At 30.0% G+C, this 16440-nt stretch overlaps 2 protein-coding genes across 3 annotated transcripts; both read right to left on the minus strand.

The window, feature by feature from the left end:
- Positions 1-1339: 1339 nt before the first annotated feature.
- LOC108829535 (ferric reduction oxidase 4) lies at positions 1340-6797 on the minus strand. Of its 2 annotated transcripts, none has more exons than XM_018603179.2 (8): positions 6676-6797; positions 6442-6538; positions 6262-6354; positions 5790-6017; positions 5240-5567; positions 2547-2781; positions 1674-2398; positions 1340-1565 (listed from the first exon to the last, which is right to left on the minus strand). In XM_018603179.2, the coding sequence occupies exons 1-8, from the start codon at positions 6795-6797 to the stop codon at positions 1423-1425; spliced, it is 1971 nt and encodes a 656-aa protein (XP_018458681.2). In that variant the 3' UTR covers positions 1340-1422. The 2 variants fall into 2 exon arrangements, with proteins under 2 accessions (XP_018458681.2, XP_018458680.2); XM_018603178.2 differs by having other exon boundaries at positions 5790-6024; positions 6175-6354; positions 6644-6797.
- A 4421-nt stretch (positions 6798-11218) lies between these two features.
- LOC108829529 (S-type anion channel SLAH3-like) lies at positions 11219-16411 on the minus strand. Its single transcript, XM_018603173.2, has 6 exons — positions 16401-16411; positions 16145-16328; positions 15482-16039; positions 14152-14922; positions 11735-11766; positions 11219-11632 (listed from the first exon to the last, which is right to left on the minus strand). The coding sequence occupies exons 1-6, from the start codon at positions 16409-16411 to the stop codon at positions 11251-11253; spliced, it is 1938 nt and encodes a 645-aa protein (XP_018458675.1). The 3' UTR covers positions 11219-11250.
- Positions 16412-16440: the final 29 nt, after the last annotated feature.

The following is a 16440-nucleotide window of genomic DNA, read 5'->3' on the forward strand; positions in this document are numbered from 1 at the left end:
TATATATAAAAATATTATATATTAATTATCAATTGGATTTTCGCTAAACAGAACCTCGATACTTAATTTTATTAGTCCGACCACGTAAATCATAAAAACAAAAATAAATATATTTAAGTCTGAATTTGAAAGAATATATGTAACTCAATATACTCACAATATGAGTGACTCGACTAATGAATCTTATATCTAAAATAATCGATTATATTAAAATTAAGAAAGACAACAACCAACTTAAATACAAATAAGAAAATTAATAAAAACTTTATTTATATTTAGAATAAAAAAATTATAGTTGAATTGAGAGAAATAAATGCAATCCAATATATCTAAGTGATAACTAAATCGACTGTAAACAAAATCGACTAGATATAACATATCTAAAATCATATGTAGTAATATTATTTCATATAAATTATGCATAAAAATTATAAATTAATTTAAAATTAAATTATATAGCAATCAATTATTATAGTATATTTATTTTATAAATATTTATATCCGTGCATGAGCACGGGAAAACCACCTAGTATTCTTGAAATATCAATGACAGTGAAACAAAAAAGTTGGTATCAAAATTTGTCAAAACTACAGCCTACAAGCCCGGTAAAGATTGTATACCCCCATTCAAATGCCTCCCTTATGAGTACCCTCAAGACCGGGCTTGCTTATCTCTTAATGCGGGTTGAGAATGAATACACACTTAAACGAAAACGACTATAAACACCAAAAATATAATATTATATTAAATTATAAAGATTTATTTGTGAAAAATAAGGCTAAGGCATCCTAAACCAGTTCCAAATTTTAAATGGGTCAGATTAGTATTAGTCTAGCAACATAATTCTGTTGGGTTAAACATATCAGTGGTCTCTTATGTAATCGTTTTAGACCGTATACTTTTCCTTTTGTGATCCTGGCCCTAAGCATTCTTTTTTCATGTAGCTTGCTTGCTTAGATAGGCTACGTACAAAAAGTTTGCTTGCTTCCTGGGATGTAACCTTGAGAGAGACCGTGTTGTCGTTGTGATATCTATACTGAAACTCAAGACAACATTTACTAAGGTCTTATAGCCATGATTTATAGAGATTCCTCTCCTAAAAAAAAATTCATCTAAAATTCAAACAAAGAACTAAGTACTAACCACTTCTAGCTCTTATCCAAGGAACTAATCGAACAAAAACAAAGAGCTAGATATTGTTAAAGTTTATCTTGCTCTTCAATATATATTAGGACCGATTACATCGAGTATGATGATAATGATCCTATTAATGGTGATGATGATAATGATGCCCATGGAAAAAAACACATATTAACATTCATTTTTTGCATTGCTTTACAGAAAAATCAAACATCAAGCCATTTAAACATCAAAGGTAATTACAATTAAAACAAAATAACATAGTTAGAACATGGAAAAGATCACCAGTTGAAACTAATTGCCTCAAAGTGAAGGTTTTTAGCCAAACCAGATGAACATATCCTTGCCACCTCATGCCTCATCTTTCTTGGGCCGCACACCATCACTCCAACATCTTCTGAACCTTCCGCCTCAAACAGAATCTCTGCAAAACAATAACGTTCAAGTGTCAGATTCCTGTATGTACACTCACGTACACAACTTTGCCATGCATGTGATGCACGCATGGACTCTAGTGAGTTAGATGACTTACTTTTCAAATTAGGTTTGGAGCCGAAATGGACCGAAGTGGCTTGTACTATAGATTGATATGGAACGCTCTCGAGCTCTCTCTCATGTCTGCAGAACCATGAACCTGGAGAAGACATAGGTGTCTGAAAATCTACGCTCTGTACCTGCTTCTTGGACTCCTTATCTCCTTCCTTGTTAACTTTCTTGCGCCACAAGAAAACTGCGCTTGATGAAATAAAAATGCAAACGCATCCTAGGAACATGTCCCAGAGCACTCTGTACGAGAAATTGTAGATACTTCCTGTGTTATGATCAACAGGGTATATATAATAGCGTGTGACAATCACTATGAGCAAGAGAAACATGACGAATGATGATAAGATCACGACTCCGAGCCAGAGTATGTTGTTGGGTCCAAGGACTGGTGATATGGGAGTGTCTAGAGGCTGTGGTTTGAACCATTTTGTCTGCAACAATCTCTGATCATCAGCTGCCTCCGGCTTCTTGTCTTCTTGTGTTATGTAGGCCTCGATCCGGAGATTCAGCCTAGAGATGTCTGAAACTGAAATATCTGGTGGGAAAATTAGGTCTAAAAACGCAAGATCATGGTAATGTTTAAAGGCACAAACAAGAAGAACATCTGGTATTTTTGTGCTTTGGTTTTGTGTCTGAAATATGAGTTCTCTGATAACTGAAATGAAGGGAGTGACTCCACTTCCGCCGCTCACTAGTATTAGAGAGTCATGCCTGTATAAAATGAGTATCATAACGACAACTTAGACAAACTTATCAGTTGATCAAAAAAAGACAAACTTTTTTTTTTTCTGAAAAGAAGACAAACTTAACAGAAAGTGGTTGAGTCAAAAACTGAACTAAGACCGTTAAGTTCTTGTACCTCAAATCTAAGGAGTTAGGGCCATAAGGACCTTCTGTGGAAACTTCTAGAGAATCGATGGAGGAAGAGATATGAGTGTAAAGCTTTTGAGTCCAACTTCCTTGTCTTCTGATGACAACACTTAGTGTATCTTTCTCTAAGTTGCTGTTAGAAGTTATTGTGAATGGATGCCATTGAAGCTTGGAAATGCTTGGCACATGTAGAAACAATATGCTTGTTGGTGTATATTGTAGGCCTGTAATTAGATGAAACTAATTGTTACTATGACTTGCAATAGTCTGGTTTTTTTTTTGGACAACAACTTACAATAATTTGGTTAAAACATGAATCATATCTCTTTTAAATATGGCCCTAACAGTCCAATATATCTAATCTATTAATTTAGGGTTCTATTTTTATCTACTATTAACAAGTCATAGTAGGACCACTTAAAGAATTAGTCAATATGACATATTTGATTATTTGTATTAACAATAAACCAACTATAAATATATTAACAATAAACCAACTATAAATTTGATTTTTTAATTATAATAAAATCTGTTGAGAAAGAATCTAACAAAATCTTAGTTTAAAATTTAAATATTTTTTTAAAATAACACATTAATATATTTCGAAATTAGTAATATAATATTATAAAGTAAATTTAACTAAAACTTATTATAAAAAAGAAAATAAAAAATTCTTTATACTAACTTTTATAGATTCTATGATATATTCCGTATTATATAAAAATAGAAGTGCTATATGAATTAAATATTAAAATATATTAAATATGTAAATGAACAAAAAAAATTATTTTATTTTTTAACTAAATAAATTATTGATCATCATTATAATGGATTAAACTTCGAAAACTATATAATACTTTTATATTAAAATAAATGTATTAGCATAAGTTAAAATTTTATATTTACAGCCATACATTATCTTTTTATTTATTTTGAAACTATTAGCAATATATTGCTTAAAAATGTTTATATACAAAAATATAATAGTATATAATAACCTTTAACAAGTTTTAAACTAGATTAGGACCCCTAAAGGGCGGACATTGATTTGTTAAATTTTAATTTAATATATGCTATATATAATATGTGTATATAATATATATATTGTGTAAATATATTAATATATATATATATATATATTAGACATATATATATTATTTATATTAAATATATATAACTAAATGGTGCTATATAAGCAAAGGCGGGATGATTTCGAAATATTGAACTTCAAACCAGTAGAATCATCTAATCTATTAATTTAGGGTTCTATTTTTATCTACTATTAACAAATCATAGTAGGACCACTTAAAGAATTAGTCAATATGACATATTTGATTATTTGTATTAACAATAAACCAACTATAAATATATTAACAATAAACCAACTATAAATTTGATTTTTTTAATTATAATAAAATCTGTTGAGAAAGAATCTAACAAAATCTTAGTTTAAAATTTAAATATTTTTTATAAATAACACATTAATATATTTCGAAATTAGTAATATAATATTATTATAAGTAAATTTAACTAAAACTTATTATAAAAAAGAAAATAAAAAATTCTTTATACTAACTTTTTATAGATTCTATGATATATCCGTATTATATAAAAATAGAAGTGCTATATGAATTAAATATTAAAAATATATTAAATAGGTAAATTAACAAAAAAAATTATTTTATTTTTTAACTAAATAAATTATTGATCATCATTATAATGGATTAAACTTCGAAAACTATATAATACTTTTATATTAAAATAAATGTATTAGCATAAGTTAAAATTTTATATTTACAGCCATACATTATCTTTTTATTTATTTTGAAACTATTAGCAATATATTGCTTAAAAATGTTTATATACAAAAATATAATAGTATATAATAACCTTTAACAAGTTTTAAACTAGATTAGGACCCGCCCTAAAGGGCGGACATTGATTTGTTAAATTTTAATTTTAATATATGCTATATATAATATGTGTATATAATATATATTTGTATATTTATATATATATATATATATATATATATATATATATATATATATATATATATATATATATATATATATATATATATATATTAGACATATATATATTTATATTAAATATATATAACTAAATGGTGCTATATAAGCAAAGGCGGGATGATTTCGAAATATTGAACTTCAAACCAGTAGAATCATAACTAATTAAATGGAAAGTTCACGTTTGCTAAATCATCCCGCCTTTGCTTATCATTAAAATATTTCGAAATCATCCCGCCTTTACTTATATAGCACCATTTAGTTATATATATAATATAAATATATATATATGTCTAATATATATATATATAATATATATATATATATAATATATATATATTACACAAAATATATATATTATATACACATATTATATATAGCATATATTAAAATTAAAATTTAACAAATCAATGTCCGCCCTTTAGGGCGGGTCCTAATCTAGTTGGTCTTGTATTTGATCAAACATGATTATGGTTTTGAATGTTTCAACCGAAAATAGTTGTGGTTACTTTAATGTTAAACTGTAAACCTACAAGATCTTTTCATTTTGTGTTTCTTTTTAAAATTTGAAAACAAATCTTAATAAAGAGAAACCCTAAACTATTTAGGTTTCAGTTGAATGTAAACGTATATGGAGGAAGTAGTTATAAACCTGGGGTTTTGGCGAAAGTGAGCTCCAGATTATCTGAAGGTAAGATCCGAACAGAGACAAGTCTAGATCTCTTGGTGGATTGTAAGAACCTTAAGTAGCGGTCGATGAAAAAGAGAAACATGTTGGGCAAGATCATGCATAACCACGAGTCTCCAACATGGATCATGTAGAAGACTATGTAGAGAACGTACAGATGGTGAGTGTAGAAGAAAATCTCAAACTTCTTTCGTCTATAGTATGGAAAACTTGTCACCCACATCACTATTCCAATCACCATGGCTATTGCTCCGGCTAGATTAGGCACATATGTCGGATTCCATGCAAACGTCTTCACATATATAAGAAAGAAAAAAGAAACATTTTTGAAATAAAATTAAAGGACAGATAAATCGTTACATCCATGTTTTACAGGAAGCACTCAAATAATTTGGGGTTGAGTAGAACTTGGTATCGATTGTTCCCCTTGCCCCTTGTCCCGTGAGCCAAGCTAGGTGATTTAGCTTCAATATTTGATTTGGTGATAATATAATATAAGTTAGATATTACGGACCTCCATCAACTGATTGGTCATGGCCCAGTAGATAAGGAAAATGACGGTGTGAGCGAGAAAGAGAAAGTTCGAGATATGTCCGAGCCGAATGTGATACTTGATGCTTGACTCGGAAGTTAACCCAACTAGTGGCAGAATCGTAGAGGCTCTTGTCACCGGAAAGAACAAAAAGGCCCAACAGTAGTGGCCGACGTATCCTATTCTGAGTCCAAAAGCCCTAAACTTTGCCTGCCATCTGCACCATTTCACCCAATGTTTTAAAAATGTAATCAGTTTAGCGTAAACCTGTTTTGATTTTGATTTTGTGCACATAAAACCTTCATTTAAAAAGTAAAGTATAAGAAACAAAGTTGAGCTAATTAAAAGTAGGAAAAACGAAACTTACATTTTTGCATTGTCATGGTTATGAAGACTGACGTAATAGCTAAGGTAGAGATAATTGCCGAGAGCCCAAGTCAAAAGAGCCACAAACAATAGAGAAAAAGTAAACTCTGTTACTGTCACTATCCCCAATGGGTTCATAACCATCATTACCCTCCCCATTCTCCCTTTTATCTTCGATTTGCTGCATTTATATGAATAAGAATTTGATAATTTGTTAAAAATGTTTTTATAGTCAATAGAAAAACAATGATATTATAACAAGCCAAACCTTTGAGTTTGGGTGGGTTTCTTCTGGATATGCAAATAAAGACAACTCAGAACCGCAATGAACATCATTGGCACGGTGAGAAGCACTAGGTTTATGCCTAAAAACATACATGATAAATAATAAACACTCAGAAATAAAGGAATCTATATTATCAAAATAATTAAATGCGGTAACATTACATATAAGTTGGGAAATTAAATACCTTGAGGACCAAAATAAGTAGTATTGAAATACTTGGCCATTTGGGAGTCCATTTGTTTTTTGAAAAGGTCAGTTGAAACCATAACCCAAATGAACATCCATCCAACAAATACAGCCACCATTAACATCTTCAGCAAGTTTCTCATATCCCCCATTTTCACTTTATTTTATCTTCAATATTTGATGTAAGCTTGTGTGTTGATGTAGATTGGGGTATGAGCTTTTGGATTTGCTATTTATAGAGGAGTATAAGGGTGTTATCGTAATTGTGTCATTTGAATAATTGCACAGATGTGTTTAAGAAGATGTGAGAATACTTCCTCTGCTTTTAATTACCTTACTAGATTTTGACCCGCGCTTTGGAAGCGCGGAATATTTTACGATAAAAAAAATTCACTAATAACTTAACAAATATTTTGGTAATTTTTAAAGAATGTGTATTTAAAATATTTTTGCATTTAAATCAGTGTTTTTAAATTCAACCCGATTGTGATTATACCAGTTAATCCGGAGATCTGACAATTCAATTTAGATTTCTAAAATATTCATATTAAAAAAATCAGTAAAACTCGAGACTAACCGATTGAACTGATGGATGACTGCTATGTATAATCTAATTGGATTTAAATTGTAATAGTTTCATAATTTGTAATCTTATAATCCAAATTTTAAAGTTCATTATTTTACAATTTATGAAATTATGACATTTCTACAAAATTTTAAAGAGAAAATGATAGATATAAAATAAATAAGATTAATTATTGTATTGTTTGGAACATTAATAGTAGTATAAAAAATATTGTTTGGAAACATTGATAGTAGTATAAAGAAATAAGTATATTGTTTGGAAACATGGATAGTAATATAAAGAAAGAAACATTAGTGATTTAATGTAGGTTTAACTATAAAGTATAAATGTGTATTTAATTTAAAAACTTACAAACTAAATGTTAGGTCCAACAGAATGTTTCTGTTTTAATAAGATAGATATCTGTGCTGGTAGAGAATATACATAGTGTAATTTTTGTACACATAATTTAATATATCTACATATATATGTGTAAAAATACGTAAGCCATATGTCATAATGTATGACCTGAAAATTGTATTAGAATTAATTTATATAGATACATATTTTTTCTTGGGAAAAAACGAACCTTGTCTGCGTGTGTCGAACCTGAGGAATATAGATACATGTTTTACCAACCATAGATTGGTTTATGACATTCAAAGCGGATCCTTTGATCATTATCTATAAACATTTCGATTGAGTGTTTAAAAAAAACTCAAGCAATATATTTGGAAGTATTGAATTTTGATATAAGATATAAATTCATGTCTGAGGCCTTGAACCTCTTTTCTAATTATTTATGCAATCAGTTGACAAAAAAAAAAGATATAAATTCATGTATACAAGTATATATGAATGTCTTTATATATCAAGAATATGCAATATACAAATTTAATTCCGGATGGTGAAACATTGGCAACAATGTCACAAATTTCTAAATTACATGTCCTTTTTTTAACACAAAAATTACATGTCCTTGTCAAATATAAAACACATTTTAGTACTTGTAGGTAAATAACACATTATAGTTAAGTTACAAAAAAAAACACATTATAGTTTCATAGATTTGCCCTTAGGCTAAACGTGTAACATGAGTCCATAGCAAAGATTCCGTTATTTTTTGAACAAAACTTATTTCTAACCCTTTTCAATATTTCTAATCTATAATGGCAAATAAAGACAAGAATTCTCACTTAATTTTATGTATGTGTGAAATGTCGTTGAAAAATAAAGCTTATATGGTTGTATAAATATTATATAGTAGAGAAACGAGAGATGCTTTTTGTTGTGGCCAAAGAGAGCTACAAGTGTTTACATTCAAATCAAAGTGTATTATTAGTTAGTATTAAACAATCATTAGTTTTTTTTTGCTAGAATCATTAGTGTTATTAAAAAATGAGCTGGGTTTATTCGTGCGTAGAGAGTTGAGATTTGAGAACGTTCTACAAGGCAAGAGGAAAAAGGCATGATTCATGCGTGGACAGATTGGTACTTGGTGTACTACATTTTTACTTGTTCTTAGCTAATAATTTATCTCTTCATTAAGAAAAGATTATGTGGTGCACTAACAAATTTTTTTATATTAGCAATCTCCGTATATTATTAAATATCTTTTATGGAATAAAGCATTCAATATTCAAATCCAACTCATACGTTGATAAATTACAGAAATATTTTTTTCCCACAAATATTTGCATCTTTTCGGATAAACACATACATTTGTAGAATTCACAAAAGTAAGGATAAAAATAAAACAAACAAAAATCATAAAACCGACGCTTTTGGTTACAAATATATGGAGAATTTTATTGATCAGGTTGAGTTGACATTCATATAACTTGAAGTACATTCTGATTTTATGACTTTACGAACTGAAGTACAGTTGACTTAGATTGAAAGAGACGTACAGTAGTACAATCTACAATACCACTAGATTTATTAGTTATACTGCTACAGAACAAACAAAATATCAGATCTATGGATAATATATAGTTTTTTCTTTGCTAAAATATTGATAATATATAGTTTTTTTTGGTTTAAAAATGGTTAATTCCGAATCTATTAAAAATACAGACCTAACCCCCGCTGGAAGGTGTAGCCCACGACATGCCCTCTTGTTGGTTTTTATACAGACGTATTTGCAACCGTGCTGAATAGGATAATGTGACTTAGTTTTCGCAGTAGGAGAATCGAATCTAGAATGTATATGTATTCAAAGCTCGTCTACTACCACTAGACCACGAGATCCGCTTGATAATATATAGCTTACAATTTTTTTTTTACAACACGTCAAGCTCAACCAATGGAAATGTTTTTTTTTGTTTTTTTAAATTGTTATTATTTGTTTATGAGTAAATGCATTAAAAATAGGGTTTATTGGTGAGATAGCCATATCTCAATGTGTAGTTAAGTCAATAGTAATGATTTTAACATAATTTAGTGTCAGGCTTTTTGTATTCATTCTATCCGATTATGCCTTCTCGTTTAATAAGTTACCAGTTACAGTTTATAAATTAAGTGACGTCGTTGTTTTTTGAATGAAGCAGAAACCATCCACGTATAATTCTATTGATCACATACATACACAACGAGTTTCTATTCCATAACGAGTTTCTATTCCATATCATCTAAGTAGTATAAGATTATAACTCTAAATACTAAACATAAATCAACCCAAATCCCTAGATATTAAACCTTTTACAGTCTCATCCAACCCTTATAAATACTAAACCCTAAATTCTAATCACTAAACCCTAATCCCAATGTAAACTCTAATCCAAATGTAAACCCTAAACTCAAATATCAAAATATGTTTCACATATGAAACATGTATTCTATTCTATATCGCCGAAATAGTATAGAAGCTAAATTTCATCTACAATTTCTAAATACTAAACTATCTCAACCCAATATATATTCACTAAACCTTATCACAATCTCACCCCAACCCCTAAATACTAATCCTTAAACTCTAATTAGTAAATTCTAAATACAAATATAAACCATAAACTCAAATATAAACCCAAAATCCACATAAAATAGAACATAATAACATAACATAGTATGTATTGGTGAAATTATGAAATGTATATGATTGCATAAGTTAATGATAATCTCAACCATACGGATTTGTTTCTACTTTTAGTAACCATCAAATGAAATAGAATATGATAACAAAATAGGAACAGATTTATCTTATAACAAAATATGAGAATACATAATTTTTACATTTCTATTCTATATGCATATAATAGAATAGAACACAATACCAAACATTGTTCATCTTCTCTTACATGCGACATAGGTTTACCTCCACAAAATTGTTCACACTTTTCTGGGAACGCAGTGGTAGCGTCTTCTTCACCTTTTGAAGACGGTGTGGCATACTCTTTCCATTACTGATGACCTCAAACGAGAAGAAGAGGACGCGGTTACAGAAAATGAAAAAGTCAAAGACTGTGTGGAAAAAAACAGTAGATTGGAAGAGATCGAGCAAAATCGTCGACGAAAACCCTTCTATTTCTCAAAAATTACCAAAATAAATTGAAAAGTATGATGTGATTGTTAAAAACCCACGAGTTACTTTACACAATTAATAATTATGATTTTTTAATTTTTTTTCCAGCAGGTTCAACCGATTGTTCTTGAAAACAAAACAGCAATATTACATAAAATGGAATATACGTATAGAAAAAGTAGGACATTTAATTATTTCTCTAATTATGCTTTTTTTCCTTGTCATATAGCCCAATTTCCCTTAAAAATAACTATTAACATAACAATCACTACAATTCTTTTTTCTTTTAAATATCAGGAAGTTCAAGCTGAATTCCCTAATTTTTCCAGACTTGAAAACAGCCTTGAAAATACAACATATAATATTAGTTCGTCTAAATGGTCATTCGAACTGAAAACATCTGACATATAATGATCAATCATTTCTAGTTGAACTAATGATCTTCGGTAACAATCACTACAATTTACAAGGAATGTGGCTTTAGGGTTATGAAAACTGTTTATGATTTTTTTTATTGTGCCTAATTATTTTCTTGAATTTTGCCATTGGCAGCTTCCAGATCATTACTCTGACTACTGTCAGAGTCTTGGAATTTCAAGTAATTTTCTAGGGTCTCTGAGCTTACGTTTCTAAACTGTTCGAGCCAACGGTGGTGGTTAGTCTGTTTGGATCTTGGGCGGTTGCTGATGGCTATGGCGTTGTCATTGGGAAAAAGATTTCCGAGGACAAAGACATGGATGATGGTGGTCACGAGCAGTGCGAAAACGACTAGTGTCGCAATGGCACAGAGGATCACACACAATACTTTAGTCATGGTGTTCTTCACTACTGCTGCGTAGCTGATGGTTGCAATTGCCGCTCCGGTCATTGGAAACGTATACGCCCACCAAGACAACGAAAATCTATTAAAAAAAAACTAATTAATATTCGTCGTATTGAGCATATATAAAAAAGGAAAGTTTTTTTTTTTGAACATATAAAAAAGGAAAGTTTCTAAAACTTACTTGATTCCACGAAAGAAATTAATCCGAACAGCCTATTGAATTTGTGAAAAAACAAAGGAAGTGAAGATTTGTGTTAGTCGATACTTTTTGTGAATAAAAAAACATGTGCAGAGCAGGTTTTGGGAATAAAAGTAAAATATTTGTTTTGGACCCCTAAACTGTTTCAAATTAATATATATATATATATATATATATACTAATAATAGCAAATTTGATTAATTTCAAAAGTTGTGAACTTCGTTTAAGTTGAAAGTTTATGTATTTTCAACAATTAAAAGTTGTGTCTTTTTGTTTTAAAATAATTGTTATATTGTATTCAGAGAAAGGTTCCATCCGTAGGCTGCACCTCTTTTTGGAGATTAGTCTGGATATTTTTATAGATCTGGGATATCTCCAGATTATTTAAAAAAAAATTGTTTATATTGAAAAATTATAACTCTTTATTTCAAAAAACACAATTTTAAAATTAAAATGATGTGACTCTTCAAACAAATTTTGAAAATCTATAAATAGCATGTATTTAAACTAGACAGTCATTCACCACGAGAAAAATTGATCTCTCGGGCTTGGCAAGGGAAGATTGAGAAAGAGTCTCATGTTCTTTCTTTGACATATAAAAATCTCATGTTCTGCTTAGTGAGTTATCTCTAATTCTTTATCATTTGTTCATATATTTTTACTATGTTTAATATATGTTTAAAATATATGTTTAATCTTTAAACATATAAAGATGGATGGCTTCGGGTTTTACTCCACCGATCGTTCATAAATACAAGTACACAACCTTTCTTCGCAAATTTGGCCATTTATTATTATTTTTAATTTTTATGCGTTTAATTCAAGTTTTTTTCCTCTGTGTTCATCGTAAAAGAATTTATTTTTTTGGACTAAATAAAAGAATTTACTTCATTAAACCTTGTAAAGAAGAGTCAGGAAAACTATTGTTGAACATGTACTAAGTTATGTTCAATTGTTCAATAGACATAAAAATATGTTGTGTTACCTGATTTATATCTCAGTACTACATTGACATTAAAAATTACTATTTAAAGATCCAATCAGGGCCGTCTCAAGCTTTAGACAGACCCGGTTCAAAATAAGAAAATAAGATTTTTTTAACAATAAGAAAATAAGAAAATAAGATTCTGAAATAATATATTTTTCTTTTTACAAAATATCAGTATAATATAAAATAAATACATCAATTAATTATTTTATATCTAAATAACATTATTTCTAGTTTTTAATGCAAAATCACTGATCAAATCATTGAACAAGATTATTTAGCATTTTTCAATGCAAAATCGTTGATCAAATCATCAAATTTGATCATTCTTCTATTTTTAAGTTATTTTTATGTTTATTATTTGGATATGGATAGCAAGATATATACTTTTAATTGGACAAATTACTCATTCTTGTCAACATAATTTGTAGGCTAGTTTTCTTTTCTTTATGTTTTTTATTTCTAACTAAAAATGGTGAAAAAATATATTTTGTTATCCGTATTTATAATCACTAATTAATAATTTTTTCCTAAACATAATCAATTAGAATATTAACTTTATATACTACCATTGAATATTCAAACATACATTAACAACTATTTCTTACTTTCCAAAATATATAATTGATAAAAATATTAATTACGTCCTAATTTACTGTATTTTAGTTGGTTATATAAACAAAATAAAAATTGTAGTTTACATTATTGGTTATAAATACGGAACCTAAATTCAAATATAGTTATTCTGATTTTTTATAAAAGTATGATTTTAAATTTATAACTATTACTAAAACAAAAAAATTATGGACCCTCTAAAATTTTGGACCCTGTTCGACCGCTCCACTTGCACGTGCTAAAAGACGGCCCTGGATCCAATAAATGATATTAATGATTTTTAAAAAGGTAAATCCTTAATTTATCAACTTAATTAATTTTATTTAATCATTATGTTAGTTTAATATAATAATTATTGATTCTTATAAGTATTCTTCAAAAAAAAATTAAAGCAATAGTATATATGAAAATAGTCATGTTAACATAAGTTAACATACATTTATTACGATATAATTTATTTGATGTTATTTTTCGTAAAACAGAGCATATAAATAAATATATTAAAATAGTAAATTTTGAAATCAGTTGTAAACAATTTTTATAAAAAATATCATTTAAATATATAATTTATTTGATATTATAAAATAAGTTCTCATGCGATATCACACGGTTCCTTACCTAATATATATATATATATATATATAAACATACGTCATCAAATTGTTTTTTTGGGGACTAAGTCATCAAATTGCTTGTAAATTTATTTTTTTACTAAAATTCTAACTAAAATGTTTAAATTCTTTAAAATCTCAAGACTGCCCTGAATGTATGAGTCAAGAATAGATGTGAAACGTACCAAAGAGAAATAGAGGAACATGGCGATGAAGTAACAAACTTTGGAGCCGTAGTCGAAGGAGCCAGTGATCGTAGCCCAAGCCATGGAAGCAACACTTGGAGCGGCAACAAAAAGGAAGAACACAGGGTGAAGATCTTTAGGCAAAGTCTCATTGGTCGGTAGTCTTTGGTACAATGTCACAAACAGAACCAAGTAATGAGCCATCCCAACAGTGAAGAAAAATATTGGTCCTTCCCTAAGGCCCATTTTTGCACCAAGCAACGCCCCTACAAAGTTCCCAACGATTGCGAGATGGTTGGTCGGGTTGGCGACTCGGGAGAGCCTGCGTTGACCACCCGACATCCACTGTCCGTAAATCTTGAGCTCCAGACAGATAAAAGGAAACATGAGGACGTACCAAAGGAACTGTGGCAAGTCTGTAACTATGAAATGTGGGACCGCTAGGGCTAAGAAGAGTAATGAAATGAAAGGCGCGAAGAAGAAGTTGATTCTGATGGGATGGTAGTATTCGCGGCGTACTGCTTCGAAGTAGAGGATGATTTTGAGGAGGTAAATAGTGGAAATGATGAGAATCAATGCGACCGAGATGAACCAGAGACTCCGGTGTATCCATAGGGATACGTGTAGGAACCTTGTTGGCTTCGCAGTGGCTAGGGTTTTCCACATTATGGCTTGGCTTCCCACTCCAAGGCACACACCGAAGGTGGATATCGGGAAGCGGAGAAGAAATGGCCATGTTTGTTCACTTGGTAGAACGCTCTCCTCTTGAGACTATAACTTCCGGAAAATAATAAAGGATAGTTAGATAGATTTTTATTGTGAACAAACTCGAACATAAAACAACAAAAATAAGAATATTTAGATAGAAAACACGATTGAATCTATTGATGAGAAACATCCCACATCGGAAATATAAGAATTAATCTACTATTATATAAAGGGTTAAAGTCAATCCACTGATCGCCAATTAATTTTAAGTTGAAAGCCCATAATTAACCCGAATCTAACAGAGTCAAATATCTTTTTTTAGAGTTTCTATATCCATTATGTGAATGAATAATTTACAATCTAATAAATCCGTATTTATACATACTCAAAATTCGATATACATTTTTTTTCTTTCAAAAACATTCTTATCAACTAAAAGTAATTATTCCTAATCTATACGTACGGATACACTAAGATTTAAGTGACTTCTAGAATCAACATTTCTTAGTTCATTCGTTGTTCAGGCTCAATAATTTCGCATATGAGTCATATGTAAAGCTATATGATTGAAACGAGCTTCATATAAGTGTAAATGTGATAAAAACAAGCGTAGATAAAGTACCCGGAGAGTCTCCAATTCAGGACCTTCTAAGGCAGCAAAGTATCGGTCCACAGGCATGGCTTCATTAGTATTTAAATGCTCCTTACCCTGGTCTGGTGTCTCTGGTATAGAAGATGGTTTTCTTGTGAATTGTCTCTCGAGTTTCCCTGACCAAGTCTTGAATGAGTTGTACCTGTGATCCTTAAGCTTATGCGATGCAGGTTTTTGATTTTGAAGTTGGCCGCTCTGGTGATGTTGCTGATGATGATGTTGATGATTATCATGGCGAAGGCTATCATCATCATTATCTTTGCCGCTTTCAATGTAGAGGGATGGGACTTTGGTCACCGGCTGAGAGAGGAACTTAACGGATTTTCCAGTTGACCCGCCGTTTTTGTTGTTGTCGGATGATGAAGATGTCGGATCGGTGATCATGAATTCATTTGATGAAGTTGGCACTGGAAGTGATGTCCTCCTTTGATGATTGATCAGCATCCCTGGTGTAGTCTCTTTGAGATCCTCATTGTGATGAGCTTCCATTGTTTTGCTCGCTGATGAACTTGATGCTTCTAGACCATTCTATCCATTTATATGTAACATGATCTGGTCGGACTTAGTTATATAATAATTTTTAACCTAATGTTTTCGAGTGTGGAAGGCAATACATCAAATAATATAGTATACCAAATCAGAGGTAGAGGCATGAGAAGGATGAAAACGACTGATGAAGCGAGGACGAGGAAGACTATTATCTTTGCGGTTGTCAAAGCGAACCACTTCTGTTTTCGTTTCTTTCGGTAAATCCGGGAGCTGTTCTTCTACTTCTATTTGCAAACATTTCTCTCTTCCAATAAAAACAAAAATTCCCCTGTAACAAAAATGTTAACTGATTTTGTTATATTTTAATACAAAATAATTAATCTTTTGACTTGACTCGTACCACTGATTCATTCATGCACGAAGCCAATTCAATTGCATTT

The sequence above is a fragment of the Raphanus sativus genome, chromosome 6, assembly GCF_000801105.2.
Source record: "Raphanus sativus cultivar WK10039 chromosome 6, ASM80110v3, whole genome shotgun sequence".
Classification (NCBI taxonomy): Eukaryota; Viridiplantae; Streptophyta; class Magnoliopsida; order Brassicales; family Brassicaceae; genus Raphanus; species Raphanus sativus.